The 25,032-nt window shown below is 35.8% G+C and overlaps 2 protein-coding genes across 4 annotated transcripts in view; one reads left to right on the top strand and one right to left on the bottom strand.

Annotated features, from left to right (window-relative positions):
* LOC129730641 (uncharacterized) overlaps positions 1 to 25,032 on the bottom strand; it is a 57,883-nt gene that overhangs the window by 15,545 nt on the left and 17,306 nt on the right. Inside the window, exon 3 of the mRNA XM_055690147.1 lies at positions 17,673 to 18,412. Coding sequence (XP_055546122.1) covers positions 17,673 to 18,412 — 740 coding nt within the window. The remainder of the gene's footprint in view (positions 1 to 17,672; positions 18,413 to 25,032) is intronic.
* Positions 2,012 to 2,891, top strand: LOC129730642 (uncharacterized). Of its 3 annotated transcripts, none has more exons than XM_055690148.1 (2): positions 2,012 to 2,107; positions 2,177 to 2,888. In XM_055690148.1, exons 1-2 carry the CDS (start codon positions 2,060 to 2,062, stop codon positions 2,828 to 2,830), a joined length of 702 nt encoding a protein of 233 aa, XP_055546123.1. In that variant the 5' UTR covers positions 2,012 to 2,059; the 3' UTR covers positions 2,831 to 2,888. The 3 variants fall into 3 exon arrangements, 2 of the variants coding, with proteins under 2 accessions (XP_055546123.1, XP_055546124.1); XR_008728891.1 differs by having other exon boundaries at positions 2,040 to 2,123; positions 2,177 to 2,891; XM_055690149.1 differs by having other exon boundaries at positions 2,061 to 2,113; positions 2,177 to 2,889.

A 25,032-nucleotide genomic window follows, 5' to 3' on the forward strand; every position in this document is an offset into this window, starting at 1 on the left:
ATGGGGAGCGGACAAAATAAAACCTAGGGAAGTTTTTGTAATATTACTACATTACATCGCAGTCGCGCTAAATTTGCTTCGTATCTTTGTCCTGATGCGAACTGCTTCAGCATCAAAGTCGACCGCTTTTGCGAGAGAAGCATTATTACCAAGCACCATGAATTTGCATATATTCGAGACGGAGTTTTCATTTCCGGGCGGGTTCACTGATGGGTGGTCATGGATTTAGACCACATACGAGCGCGTACGTTCTGTACGCGCGGTATAACACGGCGGATGAAATGAAATTTTGCATATGTGTGCTCTAGTTATAGTAGAGCCAGACAGAATATACATAAAATATCCAGGCGATGACCGACGAATTTTACTACGAGGATGCAGTTGGTTGTGTGGTCTTTGTTTTACCACCGATGAGCTTCGATTGCGATTCTGCTTGTTTGATATAATTACGTAAAACGTATGAGTGCTTTTATATTGTCAGAACGAATTATTCACCCATCCTAACAAAAAAAAAATATTATTGAATCTACTTGAAAAATGCTGTGGATATTTTTTCTCTAATTTTTCGTGTAATAGGCTAGGGAACATATTATAAGCAGTTTCAGGAGCCGCTTGTGTATTGAGTCGAAATACTCAAAATATTTAAGGTAAAATAGAAACATACGGATATTAATTTGTTCTCTATCTTTTTCTCTGTCAGCATTTGTTTTCAGATTCTAAAACCCATTTAGCAAACTTTAACAATAATCAATTGAAGTTCTCCATTAAGGGACACTATTTCAATTACCCCGAACCTATTTTAAGCAGTTTGCATCTGTTTTGTAGGGGATTTTCTTCACCACCCGAATATCGACTGAATAGCTGAAATTATGGTTGATTTTTTTCGTTTGATGTTTTTTTCAAAGATTTTTCTGTGTTGAATTGTATTTTATGTTCAGAGTTAATCATAGTTTACGTTCTTATCATTGAAATTGTCGATATTGATCAAAATTCAGGAGGTTGAGGCCCGATTGAAATAGGCGCCACTACTTAAGCCGTTTCTTACCCTATATATTTACAAAAAAATCAAATCATATTCCTGGTTTTATGATAAAATTAGGTTTTCATTGTTTTTGTTTAGTAATAAATCCAGATCAACTGAATTTAAGTTACTAGAGACATCTGACGGTCGAATTAGAATATTGATTAAATCTTATAGTTTGTCCTGATACTATTGTGTGAATTCAATCTTATGTGCATCGTTTGTATTCTGGTATGTTTCATGTTGTGAAACTGATTCATTATGTTATCCAATAGTATTATTGAAACGAAAAATGCCTTCAATTCTATTTTCTCATCCATGGGATTCACCGCCGCGGTTTCGTTAACTAACGCGAACCCATTTTATATTCGCTTCTTACCATTTCGTTCCGTGTAATTTTCTGGTTCCTAGTAAACGTAAATTCCTCATAACAGTATATTCACAACATCATAAAGAAGGTAGATTCCACAAACAAACATTGGATATGGAAAAGTTCAAACTAAACAGAATAAACCCATAAACGAGAAAAAAATTGTGGTCCTCACTTTTCTCGCTAAATTTACAAACAGTGTTCTTTGACATGACAATTTCAAAAAGATCGCATTTTTTTGGAGAAATTGGCGTTTCGTTAATTAAGATCGTTTAATTTAGAGAATAAATTTTTCTACCCTCAACAAGTTAAGATCATCGAATTTCAACGATTGATCATACGAGCAAAATCATTTGGATATGATAGAAAAATTGTGCTGCAGTGTGCACACTGCAGGTGTGGTATGCAATACAACTTAAAATGCGGTTGACGTGAGGATTATTTATTTAGTACGATTTTGCGAACCGAGCCATATAATGGCTCATGAACTGAAAATATAAGCTCGTGGAACAAATTGTGGCATTGGACAGGAAATGAGGATAAGATAACATGAATACCGTATCCCAATAAACACTCAATTTACGCAATTGGCCATCATAAATGACGGAACTGCTGGCTGATGATTGTCCTCACTTCCTGAGCGGTACGGTAGTAGGTAATTGTCAATCATGAAGGCAGTTGGTCTTACCGTTGTGTTTTGTTTGCTTTCCATGTTTGTAAGCGTGAGGAATCGTATGTAAGTTAACATTTTTTGGATCTACTAATCATATTTCACTTCTCAACAGATTAGGGCAAATGAGAGACATACTTCATTGGAATTACTGATTAAAATTGACAATATAATTACCAACCTACAACAAAATCAAAGCGCCTTGATTCAGAAAGTTGCAAATGCTAAACGAACCGTGACAGAATCTTTGAGAAATTTTTACTTCAGTTCTGTTTTCATTGAGAGCGAATTATTGAAAATGGTTGTTCGGGAAGAAGATGAGATGATACAGTTTGGAGAAACTATCGATAAACAATGGTGTTGGGAAAACAATCTTCCGCTGTTAAAAGGATCCGTAGGCTGGGTTGGAAACAATCACAGTGACTGCGTCAAAGAGACGGACAAAGGAATAATGGATGTTGTACTGAGGATTTATAATCGCTTCCAGGAAGATCTGGCAAATTTAACTAAATATGATCCACTGGAAGTGTTCATCCAGCGAAACATTATTTTAAATCCACAATCGATTAGTGATGCTATCGACGAGCGTTTGTTAGTGTCAAGCAATGTAAATTTGGATTATTCTTCCATTGTAGAGGAACTAAAGAGTTTTTTAAATAGCCGTTTAGATGGATTTTACACTTGTCTGAAAGATGCAAATGATAGCTTTAGAAGCTTGATCGTCGATATGACATCTTATACAAACGAGTGTCTGGAGGGCCTAAAATAAATCAAAAAATCGTATTTCGCAAGGCGATAAAACAAAAAACATACAAATTATTATTAGCATTTTCACGGTATTATGAATATTGAGTTGAAAGAAAATGTTCATGACGATATTTTACCGTATAACTGGAGTTACATTATCATGTACAGAATGAACAGAGACTGATGAGTTTAGCTAGTCTACTGTTAAATAGATTGCTAAAAGTAGGATTTCGGCATCAGCGATAATTCATATGTCCTGGCTAACCTCCAATCAAAATGTTTTCATGGCTTTTAACACAAAATCATTAATGTTAAATTTAGTTTTTTTACTATTTTGTAATTTAAGGAAATTTATTTTAGAAAATAATTTATTATGCTGATCGATTAAAAACATAAAAAAACTCTTCAAAGCATTGAAAGAGAAGGTGCATTTCTCCCCTACACTTGGGTCCACAGTCGAGTTCTCCTCCTCTCCATATTACATTTCACCAATATTTCTTTAATATTCCTCGCATTGTTTTCACAAGGAATTTAGACTTCAGACGAAATCTATTCATATGCAGGGTTGTTACAGAGAATTTAATCTTGAATCCGCAAAATCGGCGCCACTGGATTTGGAGAGCCCGTGCCGTGAGAACTGAATCCGCGTCGGAATTCGAGCATTTATAAAATGTCAGGTTGATATGTGTAACTTGTTTGTATTTAGCTTAAAACGTAGAACATTCGATTTAAGTGTCAATTACTGTAAAACATAAGTTATAGAAACCTAATTTTAGAAGAAAAAAGAATAGTTTATCATAAGTCGAAACTATTACTGCGTCAATGTTTAGGAATAGTGCTGATTTTTTTCCTTGTTGGGGATATTGTATTACTGTGACCAGTACTTAGATCTATTCTGGCGTGTCCTCTTTTGCTTCAAGCTTTTTCTTGTATAGACTACAACTATGTGTTTCATTAGTCACTATCGTGGTTGACGGCATTATCCCAATGCGGTATTATGCACCGAATAAAATACAAAATATTGTTCGGAGAACTAGTTGACTTATTTGACAATCACATCGAAAAGTTATAGACAAAAAACCGAGTTTACTCGAAACACTATATTTGTCGTGTCTAACGTACAGATAAAATATCGCAGTATCCAGCATTTTTTCTTTTGAATTTTCCTACAATTTTGCTGAAGAAAGACATCTGATATATTGAAAATTAGAAAAAATAATTTATATCTAGCTGTTGAGGGGTTTGATTGAAAAACCAAAGAGGTTTCATTTTATGACACAAACTTGCTGAAAACACTGGATACATAAAATCAAATTTCCCACAGTAAAATCTAAAACGATCACGATTTTTCGAGTTTGGACCACTACTGTGCACTGTAAGATTGTCATATAAATCCGTGTCCGTGGGAGCACCGTGAGTAAGGCAGGTAGCATTGTCATTTTTACAATTGAAATGCATCAGCTTCTTATTTTCTAACATGATGAATCAATCGGATCGAACACAAAATTTCAGTTCGAGTCAACTCTACAACATTTTTGACGAGAGAAGATACACTCTTCTAGTTAATCACGCGTTTAATTTCAATTTAATACATGTAAACCATCTATTAAAAAGCAAAATAATCTATTTAATTGGTTAAAATTGCAGCCATAATTTGAGTGTAAGTATAGGAACCATTAATGCAATCATGAAAAAACTAGGTTAACTCTAGGTTCACAATCACATGGTAACAAAAATAGTTTTATCACGTTAAATCATTAGGAAACTCGAATAACAATATCATGACACCAAGTTTCAGTCGGTGCGAATTTTGCGTTTGTTGCGTTACAGTCGGTGCGGGTTTGCGTTTCTCGCGGATACGGCGCGCGCATTTTTACTACTCCATGGCGCGGATTTTGCGGAAAGCCTTGCCACCTTGCTTTCAGCAACCTAGAATTTAATATCAAAGGATTTCGCACCAATTTGACTGAGTAGTTGGCAGCACCCTCTCAGAATTCAATGAAACTTTGTGAGTGCAAGGCAGTTAAGCAATTTTGCATACTTCCTTCATTTTTTTTTCAAAGTATTATCTGGACTAGCATTTGAAAAAGACCGATTTCTTTTCTATTTTTCTACTGAACAAGGAAAAAGTTTTTAAGGGATGACTTTTGGAAAATTGTCAGAATTTTCATTTAAAATTATTGAAGAAAATTACTTCAAGGTCATCTCTGATTAAAAAATAAAATAGGTCCTTAGATAGACAATTACACTATCTAAAACTCTTTTGAACATTTAAAAAAGAGCACTCCCAAGGAGAAAACGATTATCTAACAAAAACTTCTCTATTTAAAAATCTCAAATTTGTTTAAAATGAAAATATCTAATTTTGTTCAATTATCAATTATTTTGTCAATGTGTTCATTTTTACTAATGTTCAAATGTTTTTTTAGTATAAACGAAAAAAGGTATCACCGCAGACAAGCAGACGTGCCACGAAAATTCTTTTCGGGGATTTTAATAACAGTCAATTCAAATGAGTTTCAGTGGTACACAGAATATGGCACACCACCGCTGGTTATCAATAACATTTTGGAATAAACTGGAATAATTTCGAAAATAAAAGTGGAAAAAACTGGAACCCCAATATAATATGAGAGGAACAAAACTAATATGTGAGAATTCGAATAAGCAAAGCTTAATTATTCGCTCAAGATTTTGCTTTAGATGGGTTTTCTCTAAATTTGAATCAATCGGGTATCAATTTCGCAAATGGAGATTATATACCATAGATATGACAAGGCGCTAATCACTTAATATGAAGTATTCTCGCTCCAGGTCACAATTAAAAATATTTAATAATCTCACGCCGAATACAGATTTTACAAAAAGTTAAAAAGTTGCTTTATTCATTATTGACCCTTTCGCTTCTATATTGTTTTTAATTTGTTTTTTTTAAATTTTATGTCATATCATGTTGCTATTAATTTGGCTGAGTTCGTGCGAGCAGAGGATAGAAAGAAAAAAATGAGTGAAGGATTTCACTCATTCATTTCATTCATTTAGAATTTTGAAAGATGAATAACGATATGATTTTTACTTTAAAAAATATTTTTGAAATAGACAAAAACCTGGTTAAAACTGGAAAAATATATAAAAACTGGATAATTTTGTGATTCAACTGTTCAACTGGATTACTCAAAAAAAATAAAAAATTAAAGGAGGGTTGTATGCAAAGCCACGACCGCAAGGTTGAAGTAGAATACTTGTACAAGAGAGATAACCCGGCTGCTTGCGTGTCAGTCAGTTTTCCTAGTAAATAAATGTTGACCGCTCATTGGCAGTATTGAAAATTCTGTGCAAATGAAGTTGAAGTAGGGGTAATAGGGGCATAATGAGCACCCTAACTTGGTTGCTGATTTAAGCATGGAAACCGACAAAAAATTTAAGCTGTCTTCAGTACAAAACTTCAATTAACTATCTATAATTAAAGGTACACTATTCACAAATTGAAAAGTTTGTCGTATAATGGTGAAAAACACAAATTAGATTCATGCATCAAAAATAGCAATCAGTCGATGTGTGGGGCACAATGAGCACCCTACTGGGGCATAATGAGCACTCTTATAGAACATATCTTGAAACTGTGTAGAAGTACAACTAATGGGCCAACGTTTGTCGCGGGATGCCGTGTTACTTGTTGGCTTGTTTCGTGAATGTCCCGTCGCGCCTTATGGTGGCCAATTCTGCCTGCAGTCCCTTTTTCTAACCGATTCGGTCTCAAAGATTTTTTAATATATGTTCGCACCATCACTGTAAACAAACACTTACTATGGAAACAGACAAACTCACAAGTCTACTGAGATCAATTTCAGGTAAGTTTATGTGACAAGGTGTGCTCATTTCACCCCACCTAAAGGTGACCATTTCGCCCCTATCGAATTAATTTAAGTTAACATGAGATTTTAACACTAATTATAGCTTAAAATCAAAACTTTAATGATGGTGAAATTTGGGGTACGACCCATACGTCACATTGATGTGTCTACATACTTAATTGAGCCATTCAAACGACCGTAGAAGCTTATTTTGTAGTGCGCAATAATAACAATTTTTCCAACATCCGGGAACGAAGTTGAGTTTTTCAATATATTTCCATATTTTAAACAGACAAACCACTTTTGTTCTACGTAAAGAGATACTGTAGTAACTACGGAAGAGTTCCACATACCATTTTGTTTAAAAAAATGCGTAGTTTCGCATAAAAGAGGGGTGCCCATTTCGCCCCGTGTGCTCATTATGCCCCTAATCCCCCTACTACTCAATTTCAGTTTGCACATATAAATACGACCTCACTAAACAGGAAAAGTACAAACTCTTTGCGGCGCGAACAAGTTTCAACAGTCAGAGTATATGTACATGTGAATTTAAATTAAGATAATTTACTTTTGGTTAAAGCTCAGAACGAGAAAATATTAAATCTTCAATTCATCTGTTTGGTTGTCCTAAAAAGGACAGTTTGTTGTTGAATTTTAAATCGGATATGACGCTGATTGCATCTCTATGTTACGCCGAAAGCAGAAGTTATGGTGAACTTGCGTATGACGAAGGTATCGTATTACCTGTTTTATTGAATGGCAGAAAGAGGAATATTGTAAAATTTTGTAAACATTTAATTCAAACAATATTACCAAATCGCAGTCAGGCACTCTGATAACAAAGTTAAAGGCTATTTTCACACTGAAAATCAGACAGCCAGCAGAAGTTTTGATTGCCAAAATCCAGAATGCTTGTGTAGTTGCCAAAATAAGGCAGAGCTTCACCGGAGGAAGGCCGAAACCCTCAACCGGCAAGGATGAAAATAGGTTTCGCATTCAGGAACGGCATCGTAGTTAGGGATTCTATTCTATTCACCCGGTACATTAACGTACGGGCGAATCGGTTCGCGCCGATTTTCGCGTTAAGCCTGGCAGAGGCCTAATGCGCACAGCCAACACAATAGAAAAGTGTTTTCACATTGAAAATTATACACGGCTTTACTGGAGTAAGTGTTGGCAAATGCATCTACCGTTAATACCACCGCTATCGTACGAAAGCCGCTATCGTACAACGAAAAATGACGCGCGTCTAAGCACACCCGAACTGTTTCGCCGTGCCGCTTCCATTTACTTCCTTATAACATCGGCCTCATGGAAGCACCCGCTGCACCTACCGCTGAGGCTGTTACCATACTGCTACTGGTACCCAAAGCTATTAACTCTTCAAATTAAGTGTTTTATTTGTCCTCAAAAGAACAATTGTTCATTTCCATATCGGATATAATGCAATCGCATCTCTGTAATATTACCGACAGTAATATTCTTCTGAACAAAATTATCCAACTTTTCCATTAGAGAAAATGCCGGCTGATGTACGGCAAAAATCTCGCCCGATCGCTCACGTTGGCGTTCAGCCTGGCAGAGGCTTGAGCCGTGGTGATCAACCACAGGGAAAGTGATTTATTTACTTTGAAGGCAGCCACAGGCGCAACCCGCTGTTATCCTCTGTTACTGCTGAGTGCTGATATCTGCTGCTACTGCTGTCAACGTTGTGGAGGTCCATCTAGCTCAACTTCCGACTAATGAATGTAGCTAGTTTTCCCAGAAACACTCTCTTATAGCCGAAGGGTGCTACGAAATAGGCCACGCCTTTCTTTTCAGTTGTACCATTTTCTAATGTTCTTTAGACGAATTATTCCACAATTCGCATTTGATTTTTGTATCCAGCGAATAAACACCGATGGTGCTCTCACACACGCAACGATTCAACCCCTAACCGTATTGCGGCATATAACATCAAGTTGTTTCGTTTGCTCGCTGCTGCGTTTTATGCAAAACGTTGCAACTTGGCAGCTGGGAGACGACGAAATTCTGTTCATGCTGATTGATTGAATCGACTTCATATTAGCTCTGCATAGTCGAACTAACTGTTTTTGTGAATGCGTTCTAACAGGGCAGTTTGTTATTCAAAATCGGTTATGTTGATTACAGCCTTTGCGCTGCCCCAAAGATGAGGGGGTTAACTCAATAAAGTAAAAATTAGACAACTACAATAGAGTTTGATTGCATCCCGCACAGAATGTCTGCTTGTGTTGATGCCAGAAAATTAATAACCTTCAACTACTTGTTTATTTGCCTTGAAAAAGGCATTTTGCGGTTCAAAACAAGTTGCTGACTGCAACCTTTGAGCTGCCCTAACAGTGGGGGAATTAAGATGCACGGACAACATGCACTGTGTGAATTAGACAGGCGCGACAGATTTAAATTGCTAGGATTCAACACAGAATGCTTGCTTGCGTTGGCAAAAATTACTAACTTTTACTGACTTGTTTATTTGCCTTGAAAAAGGCATTTTGATGTTTAAAATTGGATTTCCTGATGGCAATCTTCATGCTGCCCCAACACGGGGGAAATAATGGCAGTCTGGCGATACACGCTGAGAAGAACCGATCTGCTCCTGAGACGTGGTGACCAACCACAGGGCTAGTGCTGCTGCCAAGGAAGGACGACTGCTGCTGTCGCTGTCTAGAACTATTATGAGCGGCTTCGGCTGAAACAGGCTCTTATATTGGCCAAATAGCATGTTTTCAATTGCAAGGTATATGATTCTATCGACCGTGCTTGGGAAGCAATCATATAACGACCCATCAGAGATCGAATTTTTCGTTTTGACAAGGGTTGACTATTTTCAATAGTACAATAAGTGTGAATAATAATATTAAAATTATCTTATTTTGGGAAGAATCTTAGAAGATTTTCCAATCTATTGCTGCAAGAACTAAGGAAATCCATCGGATACTAACCGATTTATTAGCATTTGAAATTGGACATATTTTTCACTTTTTTCGGTTTTAGATTTTCATTTCACATCCCTATGTAGCCGAACTTCCTGAGATAAGTATTCTACTTAAAAAAAAAAACTGGAAGAATCTAGTTTAAATTGGAACATTTGCATCTCTGGTAACATTTTTTTAAATTTTGTATGGAGCTTACTTATAAAAATGTTTTGAACTGTAAATTTCAGTAAAACTTCATATGAATTGCATTATTAACTACTGATTGAATGTTCCCGGCAATGTACAGTATTAAAAAGTTAGATTTGAAAGTATGTACCACACCTCTTGGTCCACATTTTTTAATTCTCGTTGTTCAATTCTCTCTTCAAACATCAATTTTTTATCTTACTGGTACGTTACTCATCATAATCATACTTCTCTAAAAAGAGGAAAGGAGAGAAAAAATCAGTGATACGAAATTTGGCATTTATAAATATGGTTTTTCAAACGATTTTTTTAGCATTATTCCTAAACATTGGCGCAGTAAGGGTTTCGACTTACGATGAACTTTAGTTTCTAAAGTTCATGTTCAAAAGTTGTTGACGAAAAACAAAATTCAAATGTCCTGCGTTTTAGACTCAACACAAATAAGCTATACATTAGCGTGGGACAAAAAATTAAAGTCAGCTCCAAAGTCCAGTTTCCATACGATTATTATGGAAAAATCCACTTTTCAACTTATTCTCTAAAAATGTCCAGTTTACTCTGATAAATATATCGATACCTACACGATATTCGCAGGAAAAACTCTTCTGAAGACTGCAAGGCGCTACGATGCTTGTAGAAACCATGCTTGAAACAATAATTTTTAATAGTTTTTTTCGGCTCGGATTTAGTTCTCACGGCGCGGATCATCAAAACGCGTGGCGCGGATTTTGCGGATTCAAAACCAAGATTTCTGTAACAACCCTGTACTTTATATAAGTTCATAGTTTGGTAAAAAGTATGTGGAAACTTAAATAAGTATTTCAACATACTCGAAATGACTGAATAGTTGTCTGATCCTAGCTACATCTTTAATGTACTAAAGGAAACCCCACAGAATGGTTCAGGACCAATAAGTTGCATGGATGATCCAATTTCTGCTAATTGGGTCCCAAAGCTATACCAGTTTTTATATATCATTTGAAAGAGATGCATTTTTTGAGTAAAACATGGTTTTAAAATGTTTATCGTCGTTGTCCTACATTTTTCAAATGAAGAACAAAAAAACTGCTCGAAATGCCTCAAATGACATTTAATTTCCTATTTAGTGATCCTCGTGTTTCTGTGTTTAGCGATGCCGATTGGCTAGCTCTCGCACACAGTTGTAATTCGATTCCCGATCAGGTCGAGGATCTTTTCGAGCTGGAAATTTTCTCGACTTAGCACTGAGGCACGGTGTATCGTTGTACTTAACCTACAACATGCAAATTTCCAAAAACAATATTGATAACGAATTCTCTCAACTAATCTAGTTGATCGAGACCGCTATAAGCCCCTCAGGCTAGCTTGTGATATTGTTTTGTTTGTTTCAAAAGTCGAAGAATAACGATGAACATTTTTTGACAATCTCGTTTTTTTTCAGAAAATTACACTCTTTCAGCTGATACATAAAAATCAAAAAATCGCGTAAATTTTAGGACTCAATTTACCCGCTCTTTCATTTCCTTCGAATCTTCAATGTCACAGTGTCTAGGAACCCAGTAAAAGTTTATCTTGTTGCGTGTACTTAGTTGATGAAGCATTTTTCGATATTTCCTCTTTAAGCACATTGAAGTACATTTCAAAATGGCATTGATTTCAGCTTGGAAAACCTTGGAACATTTTCCCATCGCCACTATAACACTTACTCCAGGGCCTGATGTGCGAGCCTCTACTCGAGATAACATTTTCGAGCCGTCAGTGTAAATAAAATTGAGCCATCTCAAGTGCTGGGCTCTCCACATTCCCATTCGCTACGACTTGGTTCTACAACAATGAATAACAATTATCACCACAGGTGTGGCCCTAAAGCTCAAACTAGAAAAAAAGGAAAGATTTTAGGTTTTTAGCCATTTCTGTGAATTTTGGTGCCTCCAGCCATCAACATTGTTTCAGAGACTTAAATGAGTTTTCACGTAAACATAACGTTGAAGCGACGAACCCGGCGAGCAATTTCTATACGACACTCTCACGTAAGTTGACGCGTTTTGGTAATGACTAGGAGCACCAAAATTCACAGGACCTGTGTTGATCAGTGTTCTCTTAAGGGCGGAACCTACTCTTGAAGGTTGAAAAATAATGAATTTTCGTATTTTTTTTTTCGGGTGTTTAGAGTTAAGTGAAGTGTTTGCATATTTTGGCTATTGATTAAGGTATGTTTGAAGATGTATTTTCCATATCGTGGATGCATAGATATTATATATTGGTTCTTATTACGGGAGTCACTTCACGGTGAAATATATTTCACTCTCACGCTCACTTAACTTTTTGAGACCTATTTTTAGATAACACCATATCTTGACGTTTTCTGCATTTCTAAGACATTTGGTATCAAAAAAAATTTTTTTTTTCGGTATCGAAAATTTCATGAACTACTGTGCATTTTTTTCATCGGTCAAATAGTTAAAACTTTGACCGCTTAGAGGCACGGATCAAATTCTAATTCGTTTCGTTACTGAAAAATAAAACCAATATTTATCATTAGATCACAAATGAATCCGTTCTCGAACTTATTCAGTCTTCGTGAAATCATTCCACCGTTCAAAATAGTCGTGAAATAATTCCACGCGAAACGTCGCTTATTCCGTTTTCAAATCAGTGATATGGCACTCATAATAACCCAGATTTCACGGCAAATGTCACTTTGCGACGTTTTTCTCATTCAGGTGAGTCTCGTAATAGGGCTTTATTCACTCCACTCTGATTTCACAGTGAAGTGACTCCCGTAATAAGCACCATTATTATCTTGAGAAAATTTCAATACAATATTGTTAGTAAAGTGTTTTAAAATTGTAATCAAGTTTCGTTGTATTAAAATTTTTGTTATAATTTTGGGCATTCGTTTTTAGTTTGAGATTAATTTTCGATCAAGTACAAGCGGCCGACTTCGAGCCACCACTTCGAAGTTTCAGAAACACAAGACTCGGAAATAGATAATGCGTTCCCTGTGAAAAGGTTAATTTATTTTTGCTCCACCGCAACGAACATAAAATAGCGTTTTCACAGTTGACGCTGTTTCCGCTTCTTTTGTTTTTCAATCACCCGATTATATCACCCCCTTATTGATGTTTGGGGTGATAAAATAAGGAAAGTGATAAAATCGGGATTTTTATCAGAATTTTGTTATAAGATGTCAAACCAATGATTGAAAAGTGTTTGCATAAATCTATGAGGTTGAACTGAACTGTTAGTGTCATACATTTTTCAAGCAGCTAAAAAAAATTTCTCGTGATTTTCAACTATTTTCTAAGGTAACGAAAAGAGGGACCAGAAAGGACCCTTAATGTGTATACGTGGTTTACGCAAAGTCCTTTCACAAAATATCTTCTCGATACTCTTCAAAATACATGAATATTGAAACCTTTCTTACATTTTTCTTCATTATTAAGGCATTACACAGTGCAACAATTTTTTGCCTTGGCTTCTATGTATGATTTTTTGTTAAAGTTTGAAGCGAAAATAATTTACAATAAACAGATTTTAAATAAGTTAATTTAACGTCGAAATAAACCTATGTTGCTGACATTTTACGTGGACCAATCGATTCCTGAGACTTTTTTACTCAATATAAGACATATTTTGACTACCACTTTTAGATATTTGCGCATTAGGTACCATTAATGCTAATACATACTCGATATTATTTTGCTTTGTGAAATATACTAAAACCATGCTAAAACCGTTTTCGTAGAACCATTTTGAGCCCAGGTTTTGTCCGATTAAAGATCTGTTTTTTTAAGATGGCTAAGAAGATGCTAATATGTGGACAAACTCTTAGAATTTTGATATTTGGTCTTAAAACAAAATGGCGTCAAAAAACATCGAAAATTTCCGCTTTCTCAAAAATTCAAAATGGCGCCATGTTGCCCCTTAAGTTAAAATATGTCCAAATTCTGGGAAATTCTGTTTTGAATCAAAATATACAAAAAAATATGTATAGAAACCAAGGCAAAAAAAAGTAAATTTTTGGTGCACTGTGTTGTCAAAAATACACGCAAGCAAAAAACAGAAAAATTGATGACATAGTTGAAACAATACATAGACATAGTTGAAACAACACTAAAAAATGTGCGAAAATTGGGATTTTTAATGCCTTTGCAAAGACAACTTTTCATGGCTCGTAATATGTAAGACATAGAAACATGAGATCTTCGCAAAGATTCTTGTTTTAAAATCACATGAAGCTTTGCTGAGGACACTATGCGTCTATTTCAATCTAATAAAGGAGTAAATTTTCTATCTAAGTTTTAGGTGGATTGATCACCCATTTTTTCTCTATCAAAAGATGCGTTGTTCAACAGCTCAAAAATTCTCCAGAATACGTTATGGCTAGTTAACATTTGATTCACTATTAAAAGAACGAAGCCGGCAAAATAAAACACTGTGTGATGGTTGAGTTTTCAATGTAAACTATATCTAGAATGATGAATTTCTACACAGAGTTGTGGAAAAGTACTTAAATATTGAATCTAAATAGAAAATCAGTTGTTGACCCGAATCTTCAAATTGCTATTTAAAATCTTTCATAGCTCATGAATTTTGACTGAACTTTATTACACTGTAGAATACCGCCATGTGTTTTAAAAACTTTGTCAAAAAATCTGTTGGATATCTGTGTGACATTATTTTGCAGTTCATATATGAATAATTTACGTCTTTGTCCAGTCGAATGTAAACTTTATATATTCATTGGCTAATTTCCTTCAACTAATAATTTTATTGAATGAGCAAATAATTTCAATACGTAAGTTTAAACTTCAAATAATAGTTCAAAAAAAAAAAAGAATTCTTCATTATACTTTAGAGAACAACATTTTATAACATTATCGACAGAAATCGATTGCCCCACATTCGAATATCGTGCTCCCCTACGTTAGAGAACATCAAGCAAGCTAATAAACTTAATGTTTCAATATTGCCACGAGAGTGGGCAGACAATGATGTCACACATTGTATTCACACCAAAATAAAGGGTGGGTGCCCCCGCCATGACGACCTGTGGTTGCCGGTAGTGCGCTCATTGGGGACTGATTTATATCTATAGGTGATACTAGGGCGACATGGTTAGGAAAGAAAAGGTAAATAGCTGTAGGTTGTAAATTAAATTAATTCTCCAGATTTGAACAAACATTCTGAGCGATAGATTTCGATCGAGATGAGATGTCCCATAGATTCTTTAGACACAGTCGTTGGTGTACGACTGCTAAACACAGGGGATAGCGTGACGTACAACTGCTGAACACAGGATGTTTATTCGTTCTGTTGTGCCCTTTTCTTTCATATGCGCAAGCAAGCTGGCAGCACAGAGGACCTAATTGCAAATATTGCTTAATAGCCGGTACTAAACAGTGCGGTATTGTTTATTCTCACAGTAAGGATTAAGACATCCCTGGGTATAAAAAGATGATAAGCTTGTGGGCGAAGATAAGAAAATTTGCTTCATGTTTTGCTCGGTCAAATAATGTTACTCGAATCGGTGCTTTGTGATTAGTTTTTCTTAGCAGTTCTTTGGACTGCAAGAATACATATCAAAAATCCGTGTACAAAAATAAAACCTATAAACAAAGAGTTTATTGTATAGTATTTTTGTTAGTTCCATCACGTGTCTTCTACTTGTTTGGAAATGTCGACTTTGATCATTGAATCATTAAATGGTTACTGCAACCTAGCAGGGAGAGATAACTTAACAAATTACCTCAAGTTTGCGATGGATGAAAGAGAGAAAGTCTAAGTAACAGAAAACCTTTTATTATATACTGTAGAGATTTGTTGATTGTGAACCGATTTTATAGAAACAAACTGCAACGTTTTTCATTTAAATTATTAGAACGCTGCCTCAACCTTAACGCAATACATACAGGAGAGTAAGCGCCTGCAAGTTTGCAATGGCAGCTTGTCAGTTGGCACATATTTGACCCGTACCAACATCACTAGCAATGGAACCCGAAAAATGGTCAGTTTGCTTTTATCGAAAGCAAAATCACCAAATGTTGAGTATATTTATAGACGGCATACCAGATAATGCACACAGTTGTATGCAGTTCCTTGAAATGTTTTTTTTTTGTACTACGTATTTTATATTTTATACGACATTTAGTAAATTATTTTCATCATACAATAAAGTGAAACAAATTGTAACGGCAAACAAAATTGTTTCCTAATGAACGACACAGGAATACATGTTTGCTACGCTAAACAGCTGCTCAAATATCCTCGTTCGGTAATCGCATACGATAGAGAGAGATAATTGTCTCTGGCCCAACTAAACCTAGAATGCTTGATTTAAAACCTTTCAGCTGGTCTTGAGGTACGATGCTGGCCTATCAAGCCAGTCGTCGTAGGTTCGAGTCCCGGCTCGGGAGACTGTTAGTGTCAGTAGGATCATAGCGCTAGCCCGGCAATTGTCCTGTACACTAACACAGTTGGCTGCGAAGTCTGTGTAAATGAAAAAGAAGGTCCGAGTTCCGAATCGGAATGAAGCACCAACGCTTTGCTTTGTTTTGCTTGATTTTAAATAAGTTTCGGTATACTTAAAAAAATCGGTTTTAAATCTCATTTTTTTAGTTTTAATGGTAGTTGAATATCGACTGATTAAAAACTCATTTCCAATATTCTATCCGATTGAGCATTACATTTCAACCTCATACCATTGCGAACATTAAACCAACGAGGCCATTTAATAACATATATGTTAGAAACTAAGCCGCACATGTTGTGCCTACATCGTACATATCACTGCCGGTACTCATCACTTTTTACTGCAGATAGATATTTTGCATTTGATAGATAGATAATGGTGGTAACGACACGATCGCGGGGTATGCATATTACGATGGTTCAAACGAAAAAGATACAGAACAATCCAATTGGTTCCAACAAATCTATTATGATTGGAAATTGTAAATTGTAAATTTATTTCAATAAAAAATATCCGGTGTGAAATATTTAAAATCTCAAATCTACTACATTTATTCTAAATGCCAGGAGGTAGAGTTAGCTTGAACGGTTGATTCAAATTGTTGAGTCACACTATGGTACGATATTGCGAAATGCAGGTAATCTTTTCATTTCCTTAATTGATCGTATCGGATTAAAAGGTGATTCACTTGTCATCGAATGCATCAATAAAATCGTATGAAAAGACATGCACGAAACTATTCGCACTGGGTTAAAATAATTTGCTGCGGCACAATCAACCGATATCTCGATATAAAGGGCCTCATAGGTTTGTGATTAAAAAGTAATTTTACGTCTAGGAAAACATAAACGAATAAATCAATGCTCGCTATTATGAAAAAATGTTTTCAATAAAAAAAAACCATTGTGTCTTTTGTTGTACGTTGTAAATGACTGACAGAATTCACAGCGTATTTTTCCCAGAGGCTTTTCGCTTTAGCTGATGATGAATGCCATCATATGCCTTCTAACCAGCGCGGCAGGTATTTATGTGCGTTGACTTGTGCCACTATGAAATTGACGTCACCACCACCTTCGGCAGGAGTAGCCATTTCCCGCCGTGTTAGCAGTCCGTATAATGAGAAATTAATTCTCTACGGCTTTCCGCTTTAGATCGGCTTTTGCCTGACAGCTGTTTCGCCTTGTCAAACGTACGAAACGAAGGTTTATTACCCACCAACAAATATTAGACTAATTAGTTTCATCTAGTTTCCTTCCGAGGAACGACAATAGAGAAAATGGTTTTATCGATTTAAGAGTTGCACTAAAAACCCAATATATTTAAAGAACTTCAGTACCTACATTTTAATATGTATTATTTATTACAATGCGATTTAGAAAGAAGTCAGCGCGGAAAAGTAAATAGTTTACTAACCTGAATAATATGAGGATCATCTAAATGCAGCTCGATATGTCTATCGATTACATGTTCGACGCGCGGACGATTATCGTTCTCATCCAGTACGGTAATATCGATGATTCGATTCAATTGCTGCGGCACGGCATTCTCGCTCAACTGAACCGTACACTGCACACCGACACGCAGCAGCGGACCTGGCCGTGGTAAATCGTGGTCGAGGATAGCGTTACTGTAGATTGATCCGTTGCTTTCGGACAGATAGTCGGTTGCGTTGGCGAGCGAATAAGTGACCATTTGTGTGCGACACAGTTGTAAGTACAGGTTCGGCCCAATTGAACCGATTTCGAATCCAATTGGTTCATTTTCTCTGATTTTGTACGTAGCCGATTCCCAGAAACAGATATCATTCAAATGCTCTTCGCAGAAATTTGGCAGTTGACCTTCGGCTAGAGGCACGGGCGTGATGGTTAAACTCAGTCGTAATTCATTTCGCCGGCTTTTAGCGGAAATGATAAACTCTGTGACATTCGTTCGTTGGTTGAAAAAATGAGAATCAATCCAAACATCCCCGGAGTTTGCATCAATCTTCAGATAGTGTTCAACTGGACTTTCGATTGCGTAGCTGTATCGTTCAGAGCGATACTTCTGCGGCGGGGAAAGATTCAGTAGCGGATGTGCACGTAACATGATGTAGGATTCTCGGGAAGTCGGAATGCTGAGATGAAGTCGAGATGTTGGGTAATAAATGTCATGGTCTGAAAAGCAGAAAAGATGAATGGCGTGAGGAATAATATAGTGTCCAGTGGTAAGCACTTAGTATTGTGATACAATCGCATGCATGATTCAAATTTTCACTTCCTTATTTGACAAATCAATTTACGAAGCATTTTTTTCATTATTACAAATAGGAAATGTTTGTTTTGAATGCATAATGTTCTGATAAAAAACACTACTTTTCGCAGGCATGTTCTGATAATGCTTATTGTTCCAAGAATTAAAAATGGAAATGGCAGTTTTGTTTAATTTTTATTAGTAGTTTTGTTTGATTTTTATTAGTATACGCAATGAGCTAACCTTACTGTCGAAATTATACATTTTTATTTTTTGACCTTTTGACACTTATCAACCGTAAGGTATTTTTTTTTTGTTTGCAAGTAATCAAATTTGTAACCTTCTATCGGGCTTGAATTTCTGATGCTGCCAGTATATGTGAATAAATGACTATGCGTCCGCTTTCTTTTAAGTTGATGGATGTCCACTATATTTGTACGTTTTATTGCGACAGGGCAGGCGTTAGGTGAATGAAAATTTGAAAGCATTTACAGAACCTGCAAAACTGAGAACTGGATTTTTTTTTGGGAAGTACTTATATTTCTCTGGTTACACATGTGTTTGGTTCATTTGGGAGCATTTCCGATAACCGATGTGAATTATTCGAAATTGGTTAATTGGGTATATCGTTTGTATCGATATGCAAGTTTTTGATTTTTTACATGTTAGTGGCCGAAACCCGATCAGAAAGAAAAAAACAAAAATGTAACAGAAGTTGTTGTTTTGTTACGGGAAAAACCTTACAGGCTGTGTTTTCAATTTGGTCCCGCTAGGTGTTAAAATAACAAGTATCAAACACATATCAAAATTTGTTGCTAATGTATCAGCTTTCTAACAAAATAAGATGGTATATAGAACAATATAATAACAAACATTGTTAGAAACAACAGGTTTTGATGAAAACGAAAAATAAGTCAGAACTACTTCATTTCAGGTTTTGTTATTATAACTCATTCAGATTCAATTTTGATACCAAAATTATATGGAAAAATACAAAATTGTATCAAAATATGTTATTTGTATCTCACGTTGATAGAACTTTGTAATTTTTAGTTATGCTCTTCTGATCGGGAAGCTCCTAAAGCACGACAAGGTTTTACCATAAGTGATTATGACCGACGTTCAATTAAATAATTTTTTTGCTTAATCCAGCATTCGACAACACGGTGGTTTAAAGTCCATGTTTCTGTTTTCATTCTTGATAAAATTTGAATGCGATACGTGAGTCACCAGGTAGATTCATTGTTTGGGAAACCACGCGACGCACGTTTTATTTTATCTTTGCGCCATGCGAGCTCGGGAATACCAGTTTTTGGTATTGAAATGATAAACCCGGAGCTTAATTCTAATCGACTCCAAAAATATGATGGTACACTGATAGACTTGATTCTAGTGATAAAAATTTGAATAATAAATTAGCATTGGATACATGACCTTTTTGAGCTCATAACAAGTTCCTACGATAAAACATAAATAAAATATAGTTGAAATTGAAAATATGAGAAAATTTAAGCATTACATTGAATTCTTTTAATACCTTGATTCAAGAATTTTAACTCCAAACAATATCAAAAGTGAGCGGAATTACTTCAAGGCTAATAAATTTTTAAGTAAGAGCAATAAGTGTTTCCTCTTGTTCCACGTACAAAATTTACTCTCGTGATAGCTCTTGCGGTAGCACCAAACCAAAATAGTACTCTGGGGGTGTCGGGTCCTTCACTTGAACCGTAAAATATTAAGTGGCAGTGTTTAAACGAGGCTGTAAGAGCTGTGAAGAGGAGCCTCGTAGTGGAAAAGCAAATAAATAAATTGACCACACTAACGATTCCGGAGAAAATCTGCAGCATGATGTTGGACCATCGTGAAAATGCGTGAACCAGAAGAATGATATTCCACGAAGTACAATTACCACGTTGCCATGGGAGCTGTCTATACATTTTCAGTAAATTAATACCTTCTTAACGTTCACCAACACAGAAACATTTGGAGCTAACAATGAAATGTGCTGCGTTGTTGTGAAGCACAGACAAAAAGCTAGTGTCTCGTGATCTCATCCTGTCAGTTTGGCTAATGGAATCGTTGGACGGATAATATGCCAGTCGAGTTGAATACGAAGAGCTGTTTGATGATACTACGAGGTACTGAGGATAGGAAACATCACCACGTGTCGATAGAACCCAACAACTACCTATCAAGTTTACGACCTGCTTTAGAAAAAAGAAACGCAACTGAAGTTTGTTGGATATGACAAGGCAAGTACCTCATGAAGGTATTGGAATGAATTATTTCTAGCACAATGGATACAGACACACATTGTATTGGTATATGAAAAATAAAAAAAAAACGACAACCTCAATGCACCTAAAAGTTAATGTTATATTGGTGATATAAAAAATATTCGTGAGATTAAAAAAATTTAGTGTCTCTTAAGTTTGCTTTTTATTTGTCAAAATAAGAGATGTTTTGATGGAACGTTAATAACATAGAGTATGAAAATTACTTGGAAGTATATTTTGCATACATTTCTATAGAAAATAAAAAATGTTTCGAAAAGTGTGATTGGTACGTTTCACTGTATTACATACTATTCGCATACATTGAGCAAACAATTTTATGAACTGGGTTCGAATTATTTTAATTGAAAATAATCAATAAATTTCTTTTCAAAACAAATTTTAGTGACCCCTAATTAACAGCATAATGACAGCTTTTTCCCGTAAGAAAGAAAAGACAAAAGTTAGCTACATGCTTCTAGGTGCCTCCTAGAAGCCATAAGCAAAATCGACAAAGTGAAAGCGAAACGGTTGGCTTCTGCCCGACATCAGACACTGCAGGGTACACAAAAAGCTAGCTATACTCGTGCAGTATTGGGGTGAACCTGCGGCATACGCGCTGCAAGGATAATTAAATCAAGTTTTAGCGCCCGTCAAAACAAACCCACCTTCACAAGGTGAGCACATTTTACACGGGGAAAGATAATGGCACCCTTTGCATCAACTAGAGCCGAGGTTCCGACGGATATTGTCAGAGCAGCCACTCCCTAGGCTTTCGTGACTAAAATCAAGCAAGTTGTCCTCGTCAGGCTGCATGTGTGCTGGGAGATAAGCGAATGTGATGGCATAATGTCAACGGTTTTAGCTTTTTCCAATGTCGTCATTCTCACAACATGGGGATGGTTTTGCCACCCACATATATTTTAGTTCGTTTTGTAACCGGTAATGATCATTTTCTAGGAGAGAACATTTATTTTTCAATTCACCGCACTGTGTGAACTCAATTGTCACTGAGTTAGTTCATGGATATCAACAATCGAAAACTGCACTCTTGATATTGAAACAAACATGTTCGTTTCAATATTTAAATATATGTACATTTAAAAAAGCTATCACAACATAAATATAAAATTAGCATAGTTAAAAAAGGAAAAGAAAAAATAGAATGAACATCGCCTAGAACAAAGCATATGCGTTAATGGTTTATAAATGCTATAAAAAGCTATGATCTTTCATTTTTTCCAGTTTGAGTTCTAGGGCAAATAATTAGATGAAACATACTCTACTTTAGTGCAATAAAAGATCTGAAGAGTTTTCATCTCAATATCTAACTTCCAAACTCTCGTATGATAGTCGTATTGATGTCAGGTGAAAGGGTGAACGCATCTCGGAAATAGGCATTAAGGCTTAATCAAAATCTATTACGCTATACTGCGGAGCTCTCATTAAAGCAAGCTTAAACTTTTATTATAATTTACGTCTCTATAGCGGTTGCTCATAACTTTACCCAGCATTAAAAACGATTAACAGTGTCATTATTACCATACCTGATATTTCTCAAATTGAATTTATTGCCCTAATGTGCATGGCCAATGCAGGACGTTTTCATTCGTCAGTAAATCAACGACAAATAAAACCAACGTATTCGCTGGAGAGATGCTGAGCAAATAAATGGGAGTGTGTGATGATTTTCACAGCAAGTTGCGGTATATTGAAATGTTCAAGCAAGCAAAGAATAGATCTGATACAGTCCCAGGAGATGAGAAGACATAGAAATCATACATAAAATAGAAAACCAATAACCAACATGACATAAGTTTAGATATACTGCTAAAGTTTTAGCTACCTGCAGTCACTTTTTGTGCTTTAACAACATTTATTTACATACAAATTCTATTAAACACGCATGCAAGGTCGCAACCATTAACTTTTTACTAATTAAATATGTACATAATTTCAATTCCTTGGAGATTGCCAACCAACAGTGTATGAAGCAACATGTAAACGAATTTTCCACAATCCGCCAAGCAGGTTGGTCACCAGATGGTGCCATTAATGTGTTTGTTTTAATGTGTGAGTTTACAACTTCTAATCGAAGTTGTGCTGTCATAAAAGAGTGTCATCTGCTTTTCTACAGCTCATATATTCAAAGCGTACATTGAAAGCATTATTTGGTAAATCGCGATTCATGTAGGATAATTGATGGCTGCGCCCGGTACGTATTGTCAACCGGGTTCAGCTTGATTTTCTCTACAACTTTTGATTCCCTTAGAAATTCAATATAGTTTATCTCAACTTAAACATTTTAAGTTTTGTTGTTCGCATACACATATTTGATGTTTGTGATCTTTGATTACCATTTTCTTCTTGATTATACGATTGTTCACCTTCGAAAAATCCTATTCACGTCGCTCTAGGAAATAACGCGAACATAGCAAACGACAACAAGCCTTCAACAAACGTGTGCACAAACACGCATCTTACACACCTACAAAAATGACATCAAAAAGCAAAGCCTTGATGCTATCATGTGTATAATAAACAGAAGGTCGAGCTCTGATACGGAATGTAGCATCAAGGCATTGTTTGCTTTGCCTGATCATGTCTGCCACCAGTTAACGTCGGTAATATATAGTCGCACATCGGTAATATGCAACACGCAACAGTTGCACTCTTGGTACCTGCTTCCATCCGACATGAAAGCAATTTGATTGTCTTCGCGAGCTCGTGATTTGATAACCGCTATTTTCCCAATTGATTTTCAGTTAATTTTTAACTGGTTTTAATGCTGTGAATCTAAACCAAATTGATTTTCAACTCAACTTTTCATCAATTTACCATTGAAAAGGTATGCCTATTGTTATACCACAAGTGTGGGGTTTGGATCAAGACATTGGTGTTTAAAACCCGTTCAGGAGGAGTAACGTAATATGCGTTTTAGAAGGCACATTTTCGTTATTCTTTTTACAGCGTGCCACCAACCTATAAAGTAAGATGTAAGATGTGATTTTTTGAATGAGGTGTATTATCCATACGAACAACAAAACTTTATTATATGGTAGGATCTCAATTGATTTTTGGTGAGCCTTTATTAATTATTTACACACAAAGGGGCAAGAACCACCTGATTTTCCAAATCAGGGAATTCATTTTTCAATTAGGGAAATCAGGGAATATCAGAAAAAACTGCAAAATATTCAGAGAAATTTTTTAACCTAGACGGGATTTTTTTTGAACGGCTCTTAAGCGCATAAACTGTTTTTTTAGCACAAAAGGCTGATTCGGGATATCTACTGTCCGGTCTCATATCCAATTGAACATTTTATTTACTGGGATTTCATATTTGTGTTGATTCACGTTGTATTTTTCGTGTCGAATGCTGAAAAATATCAGGAAAATTAATGTTAAATTTCAGGGAATATCAAGGAAAATGAGGGAATTTGATTTTGAAAAAAATTCCGCCACCCTGTACACAATTTGTTATGTTTCGGTCTACTTATTCTTTCGACCATCTTCGGTTCCCACCGAAGGGAGCACTTATTCGTTTTCTGAAGATGGTCGAAAGAATTAGTAAACCAAAACGTAACAAATTGTGTAAATAATTAATAAAAGCTCACCGAAAGTCAATTGAAATCCGATCAAATAAATCACACGGTGATGAAAGCCAACAAACAACTTTAATATTCAAAATGAGATAGTTCCTAAGTGAATCAAAGGTAGTAGAGTAAATCAGGCTGAATCCGGCCGACAATACATACGACTTGTCGAAGCCGCCAAGCTCCCTATTTTTAAAAAAAAACCTAAAATGTTACTTCAAGATTATTTTTTTCCAATATTGCCAATATCTAATATCGCTTGCACTACGACCCTGCAGTTACTAACAGTGTCTCCCGAGCTGGGATTCAAACATATAAGAGATTTTTGACGTAGAGCTACGTTCTCAGGAAGTTCGGCTGCATAGAGATGTAAAATGAAAATCTATAAACGGAAAAAATGAAAAATATGTCCAACTTCAAATGCTGATTAGTCTGTTAGTTTTAAATGGATTTCCTTTGTTCTTGCAGCAATCGTTGAAAAATCTTTTTTCCACGATCCGTTTTTACCACATTCCTTTTTTGGCAACACATTTTTTTTTACGTGGGACACGTCTTACTTTGGTAGGGTGGCATGCTGTGGAAAGTGTAACAAAAATTGGCCCCCTTGGAATGCATATTATGTTTTACCCCTGAATGGATTTCAAACGCCAATGTCCCAAAACTTATGACATATTT

This window comes from Wyeomyia smithii, chromosome 3 (genome assembly GCF_029784165.1).
Source record: "Wyeomyia smithii strain HCP4-BCI-WySm-NY-G18 chromosome 3, ASM2978416v1, whole genome shotgun sequence".
NCBI classification, from domain to species: Eukaryota; Metazoa; Arthropoda; class Insecta; order Diptera; family Culicidae; genus Wyeomyia; species Wyeomyia smithii.